The following is a 21,516-nucleotide window of genomic DNA, read 5'->3' as shown; positions in this document are numbered from 1 at the left end:
AGGGTTTTAATCAATAACTATATTTCAATACTTGGTTTCCCAGTCTCACTGTGGGCTTGGAGATAACTTTTGAAATTACTGTGTCCTTCGCTCTTAACGTCGAGAAATTACCAGCACTACTTCCTCTTCTCTTACCAAAATCAACCACAATAGACGATATAAAAAATACATGAAATGAATTAAAATTAATGCTAAGTAGTAGCCCATATTCCCATTCGTTCTGGGCTATACAAATAATTTACTGAAGGTCATAACTGCGCATCAGCCTAAAACAAATTGTCATATTAACAGAAACAAATTCGTCGCGCAATAATTTTCAACAACATAAATTACTTCAAAACTATTAAAACTATTAAGTATCTGTTCAGATGATGATACCTTGCGGACTTAGCTATCATCAAAACCGTAATCAACCAGTCAGTCAGTCAAATTAAAGGCACGAATAAATATCTAAATTATTATATACGAGTGGATTTTCCAAAAATTATGTTTTATTAGTCTTGACTTCAGACGTACCGTTTCAATCTCCAAGTTCATCGTGTCTTTTTTCTTCATTGCGCAAGTATTCAGTAACCTATCGCCTTGCGTACAAGGCGCGTAATGGGTTAAATGGGGATACCAGCTCTATTCTTCTAACAGGCAGGTGTCCCACCAGTCCCAGCCCAGCTTTAGCACTCTTTCAACATCTCATAAGCAATTAAACTGTCACTTGGGAGCAAGGGCGAGTTATGTGGTCAGGAGATCGCCTGGGAAGAAGCCGATTGGATCTTTTTGAGAAAAGTTCTGAAGTATAAATAGAGCATCTTCATCTTTCAAGAATTCAGATACCTGATCGAACAACAACTTCACAGAATAATTTACCTCAATTGAACTTCAACGTGTAGGCTAAGCTATTGGACACGCGATTTATTAAAAAAAATAGATTTTTGAATTTGTACTATTACATTTCAATCAATATAGAATTATTCTCTCAATATCTCTCTAAATTATTTGAAAACTGATTAACACCGGAGATGTGGTGGTTGCTGTTTCCTCGTTGGATCTGGTTCTTTGCGGGGCAGTCCGTGTTTCTGTGGCCGGACCAGCAAGTCATAGCCATCTCTGTATCCCGGTTAGCCAACGCCCATTCCGGGATCTGCCCCAACGAGATTAATCCCAACCTGTGGGTCGACGCCATGAGTACCTGCCTGCGGGAGTGCGAGTCCGACCAGGTAAGTGCCCCCTGTCATCTACTGTTCTCACTGAGAAATACTCATCTAAATGAGAAACAACAACCATGAAGATTGTTTCACGGATTGTTTTTACAATACCAATAATAATTGTTCAAATAATCTATATGAATAATTAGTGGGTGATGATTGGGAACATTTCTTTTAATAAAAAAAAGATAAAAACATATTTAACCAATCCTGTTAATCCTTACCCTCTCTACAGGAGTGTGAGAGGTTTGAAAAGTGCTGTCCCAACGTGTGTGGGAAACAGAGTTGTGTGGCAGCACGTTACATGGGCAGCAGCAGAAAAGTCAGTCCCGTGGGCTTGCCGAAAGAGGCCATCTGTGCCAACTTTGTGTGCACCCAGCAGGGATCTGAGTGTGACGTCTGGGAGGGCCAGCCCGTGTGCAAGTGCAGGGACCGCTGTGAGAGAGAACCCCACTTCACCTGCGCCTCGGACGGCATGACCTACTACAACAAGTGTTACATGGACGCTGAGGCCTGCTCCAAGGGAAACTCCATCTCTGTCGTCACCTGTAGCTTCCATCTCACGTGGCCAAACACCAGCCCACTACTGCCCCTGGAAACCACACACTTTCCAACTACCGCTCCCCCCCCGAAGACACCCACTCCCCCGACGGATCCCCAACCGCCAGTAATGGCCAGCAGCCCGTCGCAACAGTTGATAAACGCCGGCGACACGGCCAGCTTCTTGTGTGTGGTCACAGGGTCCCCGCGGCCTGAGATCAGTTGGCAGAAGCAACAGCGGGAGCAGGACGAAACAGAGAAGGTCGTGATGCGGCCCAATCATGTGATGGGAAATGTGGTGGTCACCAACATTGGCCAGCTGGTGATCTACAACGCCCGGCTTCAGGACTCCGGGATCTACACCTGCACTGCCAGCAATCCCTCTGGCTCGGCCCAAGTCCACCACGCCCTCACCGTGGTGCCCGTGGAGCCCCCGAGGGGAGAACAGCCCAGGAACACGACCCGCTGCTCGGCCGCGGAGTGCCAGAAGCCCCCGGACACAGCGGAGGACTGCGTCGGTGAAGAGAGTGTAAGCTGGTATTACGAGCCGCAGAGGAACAGCTGCTTCTCCTTCACTCACGCCGGTTGTCACGGCAATGCGTACAGGAAGCCGTTGGAGACATACGAAGAGTGCATGTCGTGCTGCGGTCCCGAGGTCTCCGCCCCATGCAGCCTGCCCAGCCTGCAGGGTCCCTGTAAGGCCTACGAGCACCGCTGGGCCTACAGCAGCAGCCTGAGACAGTGCCAGTCGTTCATCTACGGAGGTTGCAGCGGTAACGCCAACAACTTTGAGTCCAGAGAGGCCTGTGAGGAGATGTGCCCCTACCCTAAGGACCAACACTGTAGAACCTGCAAACCAAGAGGCAAGATGGTGACCAGTTTCTGTGGGAGTGACTTTGTGATCCTGGGGAGATTGTCTGGGCTGAAGGAGGAGACGGACTCGGGCAATGCCCTGGTCAGTGTGGAGGAGGTCCTGAAGGATGACAAGATGGGCCTCCGTTTCTTTGGCAAGGAGCTTCTGGAAGTGACCTTCCTCAACATGGACTGGAACTGCCCCTGTCCAAACATCAGCGAAGGTCAGGTCATTGTCATGGGTGACGTGAGGGACGGCATCGCCGTGCTGCAGCCGGACAGCTACATGGCAGCATCCACCCCACGTAGGGTACGGAAGCTCAGAGAGGTCATCAGTAGGAAGACCTGTGACATTCTTAAAGTGTTCCCCACCACTCAGTAGGCCCGGGACAGAGGGATGGGGATGACCAAAGTACACAGCAAAACGTTTCAAAAATGAAACACAGCCCTGTTCTCTGTTGTCTTTTTTTAAATAGTATTTGTACTAATCTGCATGTTGGCCAAATGGTGGTTCCTCCCTGTTTTGGTCTGAGTGCTGGCTTCTAATTGAAAAAACATTTGTCAGGACACATGAGACATTCATCAAGCCCTCTAGTTGTCTCACTCCCTCTAGATGTGCCTTTCTGGAAATCGACCCAGCAGACTTTGCTCTTTTGAAGTACTTAAAAGAAACACAATGTTCTGGTGTTTGTAATTTACTTAAAGTTGTCATGGATGTTTCTTTGGTTATTTTAAAAAGTATTTGTTGTCATGTTACAGATCATTAATTTTGGATGATTACGTTTTTTCCTTACCTATCTGGTAGAACCAGTCCCACCGTGTCTGTGTAATGAGCTGGAGGATTTAGTTGGTCAGTGCGTTTGAATAAGCTGTACTGTAATATGTTCTCTCCATTACATTTCTCAAAGAATCAGAATTAATTTTTTACGATAAAGCACCTTAAGGCTTGTTATCCTGTGTTATCAACCTCTTCTTTTATGATATTGCTATTTATTGCTCTATAAGCTGTTTGTTCTTCTGTTGACTTGCTGAGAATTCTGCCCACAGCACTTTTTATACATTTTATGTTGGAATGTTTTTTATTTTTGTAGTTTTTTATGATGTCTGTTCTAAGTTCAAACAGGGATATCGTATGTAATGTATATAGATAATAAAATATCGGTCTCTGTCTCTGTGAAATGTAAGTTTATTAAGTTAATTGCTCTGCTCGTTATTGCTCTGTTACCAACACAATAATAGTTGTAGCAATGTCAGTAAATGGGTATTGCTCTATAACTACTAGGTATTAATCAATTATAGCAAGACACACCTACACTTTTTACAATGTACACTTTGTACATGCTGGGCAATTACTCATAAATACATTTACAGAAAATAGACAATAGTATATGACAGGGTGTGCCTTGTAAAGAAAGGAATTTTGTTCAGGTCTTACCATATTTAAAGAATTAGTTAATGATGGTTTGAACAATGGCATTATATGTGGAGTTGATGGTAGAAGCTCCATGCAGTTCCACGTGAGAAGGCTATATTGTGCACTGAGTAATTAAGATGGCAAATTGAGGTCATTAGAAAACTAAATACATAGTGGAACAAAATAATGTGGAATAACATCAGTAGTTTACATTTATATAAAAAAATATTAAACTCAAATAATAGGTGATATTATTTGTCTTGTATTAGTTTCAAACTGTATAGTAACTGAACAACAAGCATATTACCATGTAGTTATTTCTTAGTTTTATCATTGTTTGTACTACGTTGTCACGACATTATTACAAACTATTGAAGGCAACTTTAAAATAGTGTTATCCTGTAATATTATAAGCAGAGTGTGCAAAATTGCTATAACTATACACAGCCACATGCATACTTTGCAAAGGTTAAACGAGGTTGCATTTTAAGACCGATACAGCACATCTGTAGCTTCATGAGCAAGGCAGACTCTAGAGTTATACATGGGGGAAATGCATGTGTCTAGTACAGTCAAAGAGCTGTACCTGGGTGGCTCGTCTGACAGGAGTGATGAAAGAGGAGGATAGCGTGACGTGTCCCCAGCCCACCCTGGTCGCCCCTATCCCTCCCCTTTTCCCCGGTACCCCCCCCCCCCCCCCACACACACACACACTCACACACAAACACAGCCCTCATAGGAATAGTAAAAACTTCACTGTGTTTTGTTTTGCCTCTCCGAATCCCTTCTGGTTGTTGAGTAGATCAGCTAAGCCGTAAACCTCAGGTCCCCTCCCTTCCAGAAGTTATGCGAGGTTCAGCAGGGGTATTCCTCCACCTCTGCTTCTCCCATCTCAGAGAAGGAGGCTGTAGCAGGCCAGGTATGGTGCTCCATTAAAGGCTGAACCACCTGGGACCTCAAGCCTTCTGTGAAAACTGCTTTGGTTGGTTTAAAGACAGACAAGTAGATGATCAGCTTTAGTGCTGTCCATCATGACAGCATAGAATGTACCTGTTGGTTTCTTTAATTTTCACCCCTGGCATAATCAAAAATGTATATTATTTCAAATGTACTGTTGCTTTATTACTATTATTATTTTAATTGTTCTGCACATATTCACAGACCTGGTCTTGGATCAGTAGCGTTGTAGGACAAGGGCATTATCTTACGTTCTGTCAAAGATGTCCAAACTTCTCTACAAAGGCTGTAGTGCCCTTCCAGTTCTTAGTGATGCCTCGCAGTCATCACATTTACCATTGTAGAACATTTACACTAAATTGCGGAAAACATTGATTGAGAGGGTCATTATGTTATTGTCTGAATCACTTTAGACAACCATTGCATCTGTGGAACATTTTGAATTCTTAAGCATTTGCAGAATTCTTAGGGCAGAATCCGTTGGTTTTACAGTTTTTACAAGCTCAGTAAATGTTAAGGAATTGATGGACATCAAAGTTTAATCACATTTTAAAGCACATCTTGAAAGATTGGATGATTGTAGTCATTGTGGTGAGTCTTAGGTAGTAATATATACAATTTCTTTTTAATTATAATTATTATATTTTGTTATTGTCCTTCCAGAAAAAGGGTTAAACTATCCTAGAGTCAGGTATGTAAACTACTGAAAACAATTGTGCGATAGATGTGATGAAATTACACACATCACATTAAACATCAACTTTTGGGTGATTTACAACAGTTACGCTAATTAATTTGTGTGTGTTAATTACAGTATGTGGACATGTTGTGCGAATTGGGTGTCTCGTAATCTCTAACAACCTTTAATATATGCGTTGGTATTAAGTATTTCAAAACCATTCGGTTCACATGGATAGGTCTGAGAACACAGTTTACAGAAGCACTTGGTTATAAATCTGGATAAGTCTGTAAAAATACCACTTTGTTTATAATGTTACCCCTCTGGCAAATATCTCTCAGTTGCATCTGCAAAACCAAAGCATTGAGGAATCGTTTGGCTGACATACAATTTCGATGTGCCTGAAGGGAGAAATCCACACGTTGATTATAAAAATATAATAATAGCTCAAGGACAGCTTTTGTTCTGTATCTTAACCTCACTGCATAGTAAGGTAGACCAGAGTTAGTTGTATCTCTCACTATGTAGTTGAGAAATCCAGAGTTTGTGGTATCGTAACTTCAATGTGTAAACCAGGGTTAGTCGTATCTCACTATGTACACTGCTCCAAAAAATGAAGGGAACACTTAAATCACACATCGGGTCTCGATGAACTAAATATATTTTAAGATCCAAATCTTTACCGTAAATTGTGTAATTAGTTGAGGACAAAATAACGGAAACCAAAATCACCACCCGATTGAGAGTTGGATTCAAACACGGAAAATCAAAGTGAATAATTGAAATCACAGGCTGCTCCAACTTTCAATTTCATTGTGGCAACCCGTAATGTGACTCAGTGGTGTGTATGGCCTCCACGTGCCTGTATTCACTCCCAACAACGTCTGGGCATGCTCCTGATCAGATGGGGGATGGTGTCCAGGGGGATCTCCTCCCATACCTGGATCAGGGCATCAGTGAGCTCCTGGACTGTGGCAATGCTTGGTGGTGGCGGATGCACTGATACACAACGTCCAAGAGGTTCTCAATTGGATTCAGGTCTGGGGAATGTGAGGGTCAGTCAAAGGTATCAATGCCTTCGTCATCCAGGAACTGCTTACACCTTCTGGCCACAGGAGGCCAGGCATTGTCCTACACCAGGAGGAACCCAGGCCCCACTGCACCAGCGTAAGGTCTGACGATGGGTCTGAGGATTTCATCCCGGTACCTAACAGCAGTCAGGGTAACACTGGTTAGCACGTGGAGGTCTGTGCAGCCCTCCAAGGAAATGCCTCACCAGACCATCACTGACCCACCGCCAAACCAGTCATGCTGGATGATGTTGCAGGCAGCATAACGTTCACCACGGCGTCTCCAGACTCTTTCACATCTGTCACATGTGCTCAGTGTGAACCTGTTCTCATTTTTTAAGAGAACGGGGCAACAATGGTGGACCTGCCATTTCTGGTGTTCTCTGGTGAATGCCAATTGAGGGGCATGGTGCTGGGCTGTGACCACAGTCTGTATCTGACAGTTTGGTCAGAAACAAGTACACCAGTAGCCCGCTGGAGGTCACAAAATTTGCTACAATTATTATTGCCACCCTGTTCTCTTCACAGATGAGAGCCGATTTACACTGAGCACATGTGACAGAGGTGAAAGAGTCTGGAGACGCTGTGCTTAACGTTATGCTGCCTGCAACATCATGCAACATGACCGGTTTGGCAGTGGGTCAGTGATGGTCTGGGGAGGCATATCCTTGGAGGGTCGCACAGAGCTTATTACTATCTTGTGTCTGATATCCTATTTCATTCCATCAACTTCGCCTGGGGTAATCTATTGTATGAAAATTCAATCAACATCAGATGCTTGTAAAGCAAAAGCAATAACTGTATGGCAGTCTTCTATGGCCTTGAATAGAGATAACATGTCTGTATCTGTCTTTTTTTGGCATCTGTGATCCTTCCTTGGAATCTGACATTATACTGGGCCCAAAAGAATTATTGGCCACCTTAGCTGAGCAAATAAAATTATGAAAAAAATGGTGTTTCATCAGCTTGATCTTAAGTTCAGTATGAGATATCTAATCTGTAAAAGAAGTTCCAAGAAAATGTAAAAAAAAAAAAAACATTTCACAGTTGGCATAATATTTGTATGAACCCAGTCCATTAAAAGTATTGTCCCATTAATACATATATGATATACAACCCCATTTCCCAAAAAGTTGCAACGTTTTGTAAAATGTAAATAAATAAAAACAGAATGCAATGATGTACAAATCATTCAAACCCTATATTACATAGAAAATAGTACAAGACAACATATCAAATGACTGAAACTGAGACATTTTATTGTTTATTAAACAATATATGCTCACTTTGAATCAGATGTCAGCAACATGTTTCAAAAATGCTGGGACAGAAGTAACAAAAGACTGGAAAAATTGTGTAATGCTAAAGAATTTAACCTGGTGGAATATCATACAACTAATTAGGTCAGTTGGCTACAGGTGACATGATTGGATATTAAAAGATCATTCCAGAGAGGATGGCTTTTTCAGAAGTGAAGATGGGAAGGGGTTCACCACTCTGTGAAAGACAGTGTGGTCAGATAGTGCAACAATTTAAGAATACAATTTCAACCTAAAATTGCACAGAATTGGGGGATCTCATCATAAATGGTAAATAATATCATTAAAAGATTCAAATAATTTGGGTATGCAAGGGGCAATGCCAAAAAACAATATTGGATGGCCGTGATGGTATGAGGGTGCATTCGTTCACATGGCATGGGTGACTTGCACATCTGTGAAGGCATTATTAATGCTGAACAATATATACAGGTTTTGGCGGAACATCCAGATGACTCCTTTTTAGGGAAGGCCTTGTTTATTTCAGCAAGACAATACCAAACCATATTCTGCACATATTACAACAGCATGGCTCCGTAATAGAGTACTGGTGCTAAACTGGCCTGCCTGCAGTCCAAACCTGTCACTCACTGAAAACATTTGGCACATTATGAAGCAAAAAATATGACAATGGAGGTCCTAAATTCTTGAGCAGCTGCAATCTTATATCAAGCAAGAATGGGAAAACATTTCACTTTCAAAACTACAGCGATTGGTCTCCTCAGTTCCCAAATGCTTACAGAGTATTGTTAAAAGATGGGGTGATGCAACACACTGGATGAACATGCCCCTGTCCCAACTTTTTTTAATTGTGTTGCTGGCATCAAATTAAAAATGGGTATGTACTTTTCCAAAAACAAAAACATTTCTTGTTGTCTTTGTACTATTTTCATAAAAAAATAGGGATAAATTATTTGCACGTCATTGCATTCTGTTATTATTTGCATTTTACGCAGCGTCCCAACATTTTGATTGTAGAGCAAATCTGATTTCATTTTTGCATCTTTTAGTAAGACAATGATTTAAATAATTCCTACAACCCCCCCCCCTCCCCAAATAGCTCACAGACCAGGAAATCAAGCTTTTTTATTGGCCATCCCAGTCCCCTGACCTAAATGTTGAAAACCTGCCTGCTGAGCTGAAATGTAAAGATGACAAGTGAGGACCTACAGCAGGTCTGAAGAATGTGGACAGATTCTGATTGGATGAATGGTCTCATATCCCTCACTTCATCATTAAAAATGAACCAATCAAAGGAGGGATCATTAGGAAAGAGTTTTGGCCATAGTCTGATAAACAGAGAAGACAGAAACCTGGCCATTTTGGTATTACCCATAGAAGTGAATTCAAAACACACCATGCCGACAGGAAAGGAGATCTCAGAGGACAACAGGAATAGGGCCGTGAGAGCACATTAGTCTGGGGAAGGCTATAAGACCGTCTCAAAAGATTTGAGCTCCATCAATCCAATGTGAGGAAAATCATTTACAAACAGAGAGTATTTAACATGACAACAACTCAGCCTAGAATAGAATGCCCTTCCAAAATATTCCCAAGAGCCACAAAAGAAATCAGGTAAATGCCAACCCAAACATAACATCTGAAGATTTGCAGACCTCCCTTGCTGCATCTCAGGTTACTGTGCATGCTTCAACAATAAGAGGAACACTGAATCAAAATGGCATTCATGGGAGGGTTTCTAGGAAGAAGCCTCTGCTTTAAAAAAATAACCAAACTGCCAGTCTTAACTTAGCCAGAGACCACCCGGATAAACCGGAATGTTTCTGCACGTCCATTCTCTGGAGTAACGGGGAGAGACACAGGAAACGGACACAGGTTGTGTTCGGTGTCCTGGACGTTTTTTTATAAAAAAAAAAAAACAGAAGTTCATGGGGAGGAGGTGAGGGAGAAAGGAAAAGCAAAGGTCTACCCTGTTTTTGGGGGGAGGCAGCATCAATTCAGTGGCAGCCTCCCGTTGGGGGTTTGGGAGGAATGGATGCTGGTGGTTGTAGCTCTGGCAGCTACTCAGTCACCCTCCATCTCCTGGCCATCTTCCTCCAACTCCGCCTTTCAGCCTGGTCATGTTCATTTTCTTTGGTTCTGGCCTCAGCCCCGAGCTGCTCCTTGGGTCTCCTTAAACATCTTTCTGGATGAGATCCCAAAAGGAGGCAGAAGATTCCCACCTGGCAGCTTCTGGAATCTTTCAGAAGCTATGTAAATTCAGAGCTTTCTTGAAGAGAATGTCCGACCATCAGTCAAGTAGCTGAGGTATTGAATGAAGGGGTTCACATACTTGCACACAAGAAATTAGAATTTTTATTAAATAAACTATTTTTGTTAAATAAACAATACAAACATGTGTTTTTGTTAGTTTGTGTGTATTTGGAATGTCTTAATTACGAATTGAGGTTTAGCTAAATATCTTATGAGTTTATTTCAGGATTTTTTCAAAAAACAATGACAACCCCTGTAAGGTTCACATAGTTTCAAGCAGCTCTGGAAGACAACACATTTTTCAAGGTACGTTTCCGTGATATTAGGAGGTGCTGGCTGATGTACCAGGAGACTTCCAACCATTACGCTAACTGCCAATTTTAACAATCTCCATGTTACACACAGAAAAATACAATTTGTTTACATGAGTAGACCAATAACTAAAATCATGCAGTATCACCTTTACAATAAAACCATTGAATGTTCCACAATGTTAGAATGGTGAAAGCCCTCAAAGACCATGCTAAAACACGTCAAATCACATCAAGTCGTATATCCATCTCAATAGTTTATTCACACCTCCACCTCGCAGGCTTTCTGAAAGCGGCTCTTTGATCCATCAACAGCCGGGAAAATACATACTGTGCCAAAAGCTGACATATTGGCATTTCCCTACTACCACAGACAACCACAAATCTATATTGGGCAATACACTGACAAAGCACAGAAATCAAGGCATTAGAGAAACAAGCTTGGCTTTGTTCATCCCCGAAGAAACGTCTTGTTTTGTTACCACTTTGCTTGAGCTGTTTTCAGGTTTTATCTCACTTATAATAATTGTGCCTGAGGCATGAACTCACAGTGGAAGGAGGTGGCCTGTGTCTTATGTGGTTTTGCCCTGTAGGCTGAGACGTTACACAGCATCCTGGCGCCCTTTACTCATCCATCCTCAGCTGAACCTGTCAGCATTTGGTGTCGGTTGACTCGAGTGTTCAGCAGCTCATGGCCGATTCCTTAGAACAGACATTTAATGAAGAAAAACATTGCTGAGAAAAGCATGCCCCGTTTTTCCCAGAACCAGAGTTGTGTGGTTCTGGTGTGAATGGGTAGGAGGGATCATGCCGTGAGCAATCGGAGGATTAACTCCCCTCTCGTTAGAAACCAGGGATGCGCCCCTAGGCATGGATCTAGGACCTGATAACTCTCTTCAAGGCTTTTTAGAACAATTAGGGGAAATGCAACCCCAACCTGGGCTCAGTGTCTGGGAGCAGACTCCTCATGAGACCACATCAACCCTCAGGTACACTGAATCACTGGGGACCAAGCCTGACCATAAACGAGTAAAAGTCTAATTTGAGCTCTCCTCTGGATATTTGTGAGACAACTTCACTAATGTCGTGCAGTTAGGCTTATTGAATGGTTTGACAATTACTTTTTTTATTGGGTTGTTTTCCCAAAAGGAGAGGTGAACAGTAAATGTGTGTCAGGATGGCTTTAGTGTGCTTGTTAACTCATTGAAGACTTCTGGAGTTGTTACAGTGTAATCATGCTCCTGTAAGCCTAAGTTTGGAGCCACATGGCAGTAGCAATGGCAAGGGAGGTGTGTGTGTGTGTGTGCACGCGTGTGCGTGTGTGATTAAAGAGCCCCCTCTAGTGCTAAATTGCTGTAACTTCCCCTTGGTTCCAGAGAGGTGTCAAGTGGGCAGATTTGGGTAGTACCTTTTGACACTATAATTAAACAACAAACAACAAAATGCTGAGTGACAACAGGACCATTGTACTAGTCAGTGAGGAATTCCACACAGAAACGTATAGCTTGGCTAAGAATCAAACGGTAATGTAGGCCATATGTTTCTTTGGTGTATAATTTGTGTTGTGTTGACAGGCCATGTATCAAACTGTAATCTACACCACATGCACCCATTAGATGCCTCCTACATTTCGAGCAGCGTTGGTTTTCCTTGTGTTGACTATACAACAGGAGTTAACATATTATTATCATTAATTGAATAAAATCACAGAAACAACAGAAAGTCTTAATTTATTTTAAGGCATTTTTCATATTTGGTAGTACAGAATTCAAGTTTTTACAGATAAGGTTCACAGACGAATCGCACATGGAACTGAGCAAGCTTCCCAATCAGACACTTAAAAATAAAAACTACAGCTTAAATACTAACAACGATACAGTACAAACTTAGATGGATTCATCCCGAAACCTGTGGAAATTACAGTGGCACAGATGTTTCTGTCTTTGTTTTTGTGAAAAAGTAACAACATACAAAAAAAGGTTATATCTTGGTTTTGCAGAGAACTGCAGTATAAAATGATACATTCACTGGCAATCTGTGTTCCACCAGAAGGCACTATAGGTTTTATACAGGTACAGAGCGTTGCGCTATTGTGTCAGCCCTGCGTCTTTCGCCATACCATAGAAGATTCCTTTCTTGGATAAAAGATTTGTAGGAGTGTCAAACTCTGCAATCTTTCCTTTGTCCAACACAAGCACTCTGCAAAAAATGGGAAGATGAACTTGTGAAAACTGCGTAATGTGAACTTGAAATACATCTGTCCAAAGACTGCTAAGAGGTTTACCTTATTTATAATGATAGTACAGTCATTTTAGAATCCTAGATTAAGTTGGACCTCTGTGAAAGGTTGGACCTGTCCCTTAAGCAAAATATATTATATGTGAACATCCTTGGACACTTGAAAAACCAGAGCCCGATACCCCACAATAGTAATGATAACATAACATAGATAGCAGACAACATGTCCAAATACCTTCACTTTTACTCCGCTTTTTGCTAATTCATTTAAAGACAAGGCATACACTGAAACTGTTCACATGTTTTACTAACTTCCTTCCCTATTTTAAAAACTAGGGAAGGAAGTTCATGTTTTAAAATGTAGGCAGCCTCCGCCCTGTGTTTTTCCCAACAGGAACTTTGTGTTCCTTAAGCCTAGTAAGCCTAGACTAAAATACATTGTCTGTGTGACAGGTTATTTTACATTCCAAGTAGAGGATCAGACGCTTCATCCAGGACAAATCTAGAAAGGTCAATAATATACCTATTCTAAAACACGGAGCAAATTACAGAAGAAAATAGACTTCAAATGACTCCACCCTCCCTACATTTTGAATATACTATACCTTAACCCTGACTGAAATGCAAAAAGCATGACCTTCTCATATTTTCCTGCAGGTTTACCAAGTAAGAATACCAACATGTCCTCCTGTAATTTGGGTGAACTATCCCTTTTAATACGATGTGTGTGTGTGTGTGCGCGCATGTGTAAGGTATTATATGTTACCTAGTGTAGTCCATGATGGTATTGAGCCTGTGAGCTATGGTGAAGACAGTGCAGTCCTCAAACTGTGTCCGGATGGTTGACTGGATGAGGTCGTCCGTCTCCAGGTCGATGGCTGCCGTGGCTTCATCCAGTATGAGGATCCTGGTCTTCCTGAGCAGAGCCCTGGCTAAACACACTAGCTGCCTCTGGCCCACACTGAACACACACAAGAGTCAAAAGAAAGAAAGAAACATTAGTTCCTGAAATATGTATTCAGACAAGGACTTTGTCCTAAAGTGATCTGAATATTAAGATGTTCTTTAGGCGTTTTTATGTGTTCAATTCCCACCTGGATATGACGATAAAAACCTTGTCCAGGCACAAACATGTGAGAATGAAAATGTGTTTCACTCAGAAAGCTTGCTGGGGTGAAGCGTTTTGATTAGGTTACCTGAGGTTCTCTCCTCCCTCTGAACACTCCAGCTCCAGTTTTGCCGGCTGGTTGCTGACAAATTTGTTGAGATGGGACAGTTCCAGAGCCTTCCATACCTCCCCATCACTGTACTTCTCAAAGGGATCCAGGTTCATTCTCAGGCTGCCAGAGAACAGCACTGGCTCCTGGGGAAGGAGAGGTTAGTTGAGGTTAGGACAGTGTAGAGATTGGTGCCAAAGCCTTTTGTTGTTACTGTACCACCAACTCAATTCTGCTCTGCCCTGAGGAACACCTGCACAAGCATTTTACCAGTAAAATGTGCGTATACCTGAGGTATGATGGTAAGTTTAGATCTCAAGTCATGGAGTCCTATCTCCGAAATGTTGACCCCGTCGATTGTGATCTCTCCGCCAGCTGCCTCCAGCAGCCGAAACAGGCACAGAGTCATAGAGGACTTCCCAGCCCCAGTTCGACCCACAATACCGATCTGCAACACAAACACAATTAAAACATAATGAAAAAACATGCACAATGGACACACACACAGACACACAGACACACAGACACACAGACACACAGACACACAGACACACAGACACACAGACACACAGACACACAGACACAGACACACAGACACACACAGACACACACAGACACACACAGACACACACAGACACAGACACACAGACACACAGACACACAGACACACAGACACACAGACACACAGACACACAGACACAGACACACAGACACACAGACACACAGACACACAGACACACAGACACAGACACAGACACAGACACAGACACAGACACACAGACACACAGACACACACAGACACACACAGACACACACAGACACACAGACACACACAGACACACAGACACACAGACACACACACACACACACACACACAGACACACACACACAGACACACACACACACACACAGACACACACACACACACACAGACACACACACACACACACACAGACACACACAGACACAGACAGACACAGACACACAGACACACACAGACACACACAGACACACACAGACACACACAGACACACACAGACACACACAGACACACACAGACACACAGACACACAGACACACAGACACACAGACACACAGACACACAGACACAGACACAGACACAGACACAGACACAGACACAGACACACACACACACACACACACACACACACACACACACACACACACACACACACAGACACAGACACAGACACAGACACAGACACAGACACAGACACAGACACAGACACAGACACAGACACAGACAGACACACAGACACACAGACACACACACACACACAGACACACACACACACACACACACACACACACACACACACACACACACACACACACACACACACACACACACACACACACACACACACACACACACACACACACACACACACACACACACACACACACACACACAGTTCCTTTTAGTTCACCGAACTCAATTAAATATAGTTTTTTGTGGAGGCCTTGATGTAGCATCTTTACACATCATGCTGTTCTGCCAACAGTGAAGAGTAATTTGAAGTTCCACTAGACAGAGCAGCAGGCCTCAGCCCTGGACCCCACCAGCCCTGGACCCCACCAGCCCTGGACCCCAACACGTTTCCCCCATCATAAACTGAATCTACAGGCCTACATGTCGGCAGTGCTCACCTTCTCTCCGCCTTTGACACTGAGGGTGAGGTTCTTGAGAACCAGCTCTAGACCCTCTCGGTACCTCACACTGTAGTCACTGAACTCCACATTCCCATGGGACGGCCAATCAGGAGAAGGCTTCTTCTCCTCCACCTCCCATGGGGCCTAGCATCACAGATTGCAAATTCCATTATTCAATGTGCTTTGTACAGACTTGTCCGGTCAGAGGTCAGAGACAGCAATGAATGGTTAACCAGCTGTGGTATATACCATTGGTATGACATAAAATGACATTTTGCTGTCCTAATTGTGTAATTACTGGTTTGTGGTATACAGTCAATGGCCCTTCAATGGTTAGTGGTATACAGTCAATAAACCAAGGCTAATGGCACCATGGTGTCCAGGCACCATGCCTTTGTGCCAGTTTTAACCCATGATCTTTCTGAGTTTATAATAAACTCTAAATACTATGAACTCAATCAAATCATCAACAAAAAGGGGCATATTTGTTGGGGTTAGTAAACAAACGGGTCTCAAACATCCAGGCTACCAGCGCCCAGCTGCCCAACTTCAAAGGGAGGCCTTGTATGGCACATAAAACATCTAGTTATACTTTTATTGGTCTTTCATGGCTGTGATTATGAGTTTGAATTGGCAGCTAAAGGCAGCTAAAGATTTTTTTATGGATTACTTTCCTGGCTAACAATATGAACAGTGTTTCTCAATTGGAGCAAATGAAGGGGCCAATTAAGGAGAAACATGTTTACAGAACTCAAGTGGTCAGTAAGTAACAAAGAGTGGGCAACAACAGAGCATTTCCACTGTTTCTTTGGCTCGTACTTATAAGTGATTAGCCCTGGTTCATTGGGTGACTTTAACATCTATCCTAATAACAAGCACTGTGTTTCCTTTCACCTCAGTCTTCGTCTCAGAGTACTCCTTGACTCTCTCCACAGCTACAATGTTGCTCTCCAAATCTGATGTCATCCTCACCATCCAGTTCAGAGACATGGTCACCTGTCACAAATTCAAAAGATTAGTGTGATTCTTATTTGCCAAAATACACACACACGCACACACGCACGCATCAATAAGCTTTTAAACAGCATTGTCCCAGATGTTTTTACAATGCTGTCCTTAAAAACACTAAAGCCGTCTAAAAACCTGAAGTGCCCCCACTTGCGCTGCTGAATAGCTGCGGCGTTGCGGCACAACTGGGTAAGACACTGTTGAGACATGTGTCTGCGAGGCAAGGGTTTGAGCCCCGGGACGGCCTGAATGGAGACACATTGAGACCCGCTAAGCATGCCCACTGACATCTTACAAACTAGCAAAACTGAATGACAGTGGCAGGCAAGGGGGATTGTTTTACTGAGGAGCGAATCAGACGGACAGACAGTGGATGTGGGACATGTTGTATTGTACCAGTAGAGGACAGACAGTGGATGTGGATGGGAGACATGTTGTATTGTACCAGTAGAGGACAGACAGTGGATGTGGGACATTTGTATTGTACCAGTAGAGGACAGACAGTGGATGTGGATGGGGGACATGTTGTATTGTACCAGTAGAGGACAGACAGTGGATGTGGGACATGTTGTATTGTACCAGTAGAGGACAGACAGTGGATGTGGATGGGGGACATGTTGTATTGTACCAGTAGAGGACAGACAGTGGATGTGGGACATGTTGTATTGTACCAGTAGAGGACAGACAGTGGATGTGGATGGGGGACACGTTGTACTATACCAGTAGAGCGTAGGACACCGAGAGTCCCACCAGTCCAGGGTTGAGGTGGGCCTTTCCGATCACAGCAAACAGAGCAGCAAACAGCACGATGCAGTTCCCAATGAACTCTATACGCACCCCTAACCACCTGCACACACCACAGACACGTCACACAGGGCGGAGTGCAAAGGGGACACGCGGTGTTGATGCACACCCTACCTTGAACTAGATTACTGTGGAAATTACGTAGATACATCAGTTAAGAGCTCTGGAACACAGTCAGTGTCCTCCGTAATGTGGTGTAGGAGAAAGGCTCCACCCACCTGTTGGACACTATACCGGGGTAGTAACTCTTCTGGTTCTCATCCACCTTCATATCGTTCAAAAGTACAAAGGCATTGTGTCTGCCGTAGGCTCTGATAACACTAGAGCCAGTGAGGGTCTCGGAGAAATGGGAGTATATAGGAGACCTGCTGACTGACTCCAGACGTTTTAGCTGCCGAGACGTGGCCACATAAAATCTCTATAGCCAAGGGAGGAAAGAGACCAATGACAGCATTATACAGAAAACACAGCATTATACAGGAAGCACAGCATTATACAGTACAGTGAGCACAAAACACCTGCAGCGATATTATGACGGACTAATAAATTAATCGATTCATTAGACTGTGATATAATATTTGAACATGAATAATCTCTGGCAACCTGAATGAATATCTGGCTACATTAATGAATATTAAACTACACGAATGATCGTAACACCAGGTCTGGAACGCTGCAGATGTTTTTTTACACCTGCACCCAAAGAAACTACATTCTAAGAAATAAGCAAAACTCTCAAATATCGAATCAAGCATCCAGTAGTAAATATATGTGATTACAAAACAGAAAGTAACACTTTAAATGTCCTGGTGCTTGAATGCCATCATAATGTTGTAGTGTGTGGTTTGGGAATCCTTTAAGAGAGCACACAAATAAACCACACGTCCCCATCAGAAATATTCCTTATCAATGCTTGAGAGAGACAGGAAGGATGTAAATAACCATGCAGATGAAAAGGTATGACAAAAGCAAAAAGAAGAAATCATAAGCAGATGTGAGATGACGGCAACCCAGTTTAAAGTGTTGAAGTTCCAGTTAGTTAATCAGAATTTCACAGCAGAGCTTAGAAAATCTTCCAAACCCTTTAGGAAACTGATAGCTATCACTTAATAAAAGGATGACCAAGCAAAAAAAAAATATATATAAACATCCCTCAGTGAAACATCCAAAGTTCCAAACTATGCCATTGTCAGGTCAGGAAGTTTTAATCTCCTTAGATGTTCTCTGTCACAATACAAACTAGGCAAATGTCTGGTCACGACATTGTAATCTCTTTAAAATGTTCTCTATCAAACTGAAAAGAGCATTAAAGGGAGTGGTGATATTAAAGCCGCTGGAACCGGCCAAACCGACTGTTGCACAAATGGATGTTCGATGATTAGAAGTTGAACTGATTAGAATGAGTTACAAACAGCGGCAAGAACATTCAGCAATCATTCCGACGTGACCTACTTCTACACACAGGTCACTAGAGAACGGCTGCCCTCCATTGATCACCCAGCAGAACACCCATCCGTTTCCTCACTAATTCAGAGCAATTTTACGCAGCCACAACACAGAACAGTGCAGCATATGAAATACAAAATGCAGTCCTCACATCATGTCTTCTGACATTCTAATATGTACAAGTGAGGCTGGGAGAAGTCCGAAATTGTAAGCACTGTACACAATTGGACGAATAAAATGGCCTCAAATGATCTTCCTCTATGTGACAACTGTGTTCATGTTAACCTCGGGGTGGTATTCAGTAGAAGAACAGCCGTTCCACACACACCGAAAGATTGGAGAGTGGAGCAGCCGCCTGAGCCTCCAGGCCGGGTCTCCACTAACCAGTCCTCAACCGACTCTCACCACCAAACCAACCACTGCCACTACAACACTACCATGATGACGGCAATCACATCCAACACGCAAACACGCACAGAACCACACACACACACACACACACTCCCACACACCAGTATTAATGAGCTGTGTCCTATTTACCTGGACCCACCAATAGAACACCATCAACGGCACTACTACTAGTATGAATGGAGGGGTGAGGGCAGAGCATATGATCAGCACATTCACTGTGTACCAGAAAGTGCGCATCCATATGTCAATATTGTCTGGGATGTGCGAGTCTATAGTGTCCACGTCTTTGCCGAAGCGGTTCAGAACGCGCCCCGTGGGGGTGCTCTCGAAGAAGCCCTGCGGTGCCCTCAGCACCCCCTGGAGGAGGTGGAGGTGCATGAGCCGGGCTGCCCGCAGCATGCTGTAGGCCTTGGAGAGCAGGCAGTTGGCCAACAGCAGCACACCTGGGAGAGGAGGACAGGTGACAACAATGACGCCGCCGTTAATTTGATGGAGTTTGCGTTGTCCCTCTCTCCCATGTCTTAAACAGTCACTCAGGGGGACCAGGTAACAGCAGCTCACCATAGCCTACCGATACAGCGGCCATCGCCGGCACAGTATGGAGTCATTTGACACACACTTGGCAGAAGATCACCCTTCTATTTGTGTCCTGGTTCAAGGAGTAAAATGGACTTCACGGAGTTGAGTGTAGACAAGAAACAAAAGTACCCATAAACAAAACCTATAATTCAAAGTATGGATAAAAACATGTGGCTTCAGGCCACTAATTACACCTTCCTTTTTTCACCAGCGGATGGCAGCCACACACCTTCAGATTTCTGTTCATTTGGAAACCTCACCCTACACCTTCTAGAAGGATTCTTACTCTAACAAAATACAACAGGTACAATACCTTCCCCGTATGTGTCTCTGAATGAAGGGTTGTTTTGTAACAAACACAATAATGTTCTGAGCTCCCAGTGTGACCGCCTCAGGCAACCAGAGGTGTCAAAAAACACAGGCAACACACACTAACTGATCTATGACCTCCTTAACTACTGTGTGTACAATGTAGAGATGGTAACATAAACATGACTGCTCTATGTCCAGGTGTGTGAACATTCAATACTTTTTGCCTCATCTAAAATAAATAAACAATTGAAATGTACATATATGTCTTTTAAACAATGTTTACCCAGCACCCGCTGTGGGTAAATCTACACCACCCACTGTGTGTATAAACAGACTGCAGGCAGGGCAGGAAGAGTTCTAGGGCCGCTGAGAGGAAGACAGGGGGGGAAGTGAATGCACGGTTAGAGTAAAGGATAGGAAAGAGCAAACACTCAACAAATGACAGGAACACCAAAAAAAAGCTGTGCAAAAAAAGCAAAAAACAAACAAACACAGAAACGGCTCCCAGAATCAAGGCACTGCATGCTGCTTTGAGGAACATCAGCAACAACACTTTGACACAGAGGGAAAGGAACAGGTGAACACACTCCTTAACACCACCAACTCCCGTCCTAGAGAGCCGAGCAAACGGGCCGAAGCTCATCGGAACACAAGCAGTACCTGGACAAAGACATATATGAAAGCCAGCGGGGCTATGACCACGGCGAAAATGGGCGTGCTGGACACTATGACTATCATGGTGGAGAGAGAGGAGAAGAAGGTTCCGAGGAACATGAGGACGGTGGAGGGCAGGGCCTCGTCGATCACGTAGATGTCCTTGGAGAAGCGGTTGATGACCCGGCCTATGGGGGTGGTGTCAAAGAAAGACTGAGGAGTGTGAAACTTGTTGTCCAGGAGGGCACAATGGAGCTTCCTGGCCGCTCCGATGTTCCCTATAGCCAGGGTGAAGGAGGACCCCATGACCAGGATGCCTGACGGAGGGTGGAGGAAAAGAGAGGGAGGGAGGGAGCGGGGAGATGAGGGTTGAGGAGCCAGTGGGATCAACATGTGTCCTCTGTCCTGAATTCAGAGACCCTTTTCAATTGAAATCAAGCATCCAGTGTTGCAGGAAAAGAACCCAGGACAAGGACCTCATACAAAACCAACCACTGATACAGTAATAAAGTAAAGAATAAAGCAATGTTCACATAGAAAGGAAAACATACAATGTACACACACACACACACACACATACATGCACACAGAACTATAACTAACAGCCATGTTCCGTAT

General features: G+C 43.5%; 2 protein-coding genes across 4 annotated transcripts in view; one reads left to right on the top strand and one right to left on the bottom strand.

Moving 5' to 3' along the window:
• Window positions 1-271: 271 nt before the first annotated feature.
• wfikkn2b (WAP, follistatin/kazal, immunoglobulin, kunitz and netrin domain containing 2b) lies at window positions 272-3,710 on the top strand. The gene is made up of 2 exons (XM_010895457.4): window positions 272-1,211; window positions 1,435-3,710. The coding sequence occupies exons 1-2, from the start codon at window positions 1,014-1,016 to the stop codon at window positions 2,971-2,973; spliced, it is 1,737 nt and encodes a 578-aa protein (XP_010893759.1). The 5' UTR covers window positions 272-1,013; the 3' UTR covers window positions 2,974-3,710.
• Window positions 3,711-12,268: 8,558 nt separating this feature from the next.
• abcc3 (ATP-binding cassette, sub-family C (CFTR/MRP), member 3) overlaps window positions 12,269-21,516 on the bottom strand; it is a 36,480-nt gene continuing 27,232 nt past the window's right edge. The window contains exons 23-31 of one of the 3 annotated variants that reach the window (XM_010895452.3): window positions 19,483-19,796; window positions 17,715-17,914; window positions 17,413-17,539; window positions 16,579-16,680; window positions 15,682-15,828; window positions 14,300-14,458; window positions 13,990-14,156; window positions 13,560-13,754; window positions 12,269-12,754 (exon numbers count right to left, since the gene is read on the bottom strand). In XM_010895452.3, coding sequence (XP_010893754.2) covers window positions 12,643-12,754; window positions 13,560-13,754; window positions 13,990-14,156; window positions 14,300-14,458; window positions 15,682-15,828; window positions 16,579-16,680; window positions 17,413-17,539; window positions 17,715-17,914; window positions 19,483-19,796 — 1,523 coding nt within the window. In that variant the 3' untranslated portion in view covers window positions 12,269-12,642. Of the gene's footprint in view, window positions 12,755-13,559; window positions 13,755-13,989; window positions 14,157-14,299; window positions 14,459-15,681; window positions 15,829-16,578; window positions 16,681-17,412; window positions 17,540-17,714; window positions 17,915-19,482; window positions 19,797-20,904; window positions 21,216-21,516 lie in introns of those variants that run through there. The other 2 variants (XM_010895453.3, XM_010895456.3) reach the window with 2 other exon arrangements.

Source organism: Esox lucius, chromosome 5 (genome assembly GCF_011004845.1).
Source record: "Esox lucius isolate fEsoLuc1 chromosome 5, fEsoLuc1.pri, whole genome shotgun sequence".
NCBI lineage: Eukaryota > Metazoa > Chordata > Actinopteri > Esociformes > Esocidae > Esox > Esox lucius.
The sequence above is the reverse complement of the archived record's forward strand: the minus strand, read 5'-3'. Positions and strand labels throughout refer to the sequence as shown.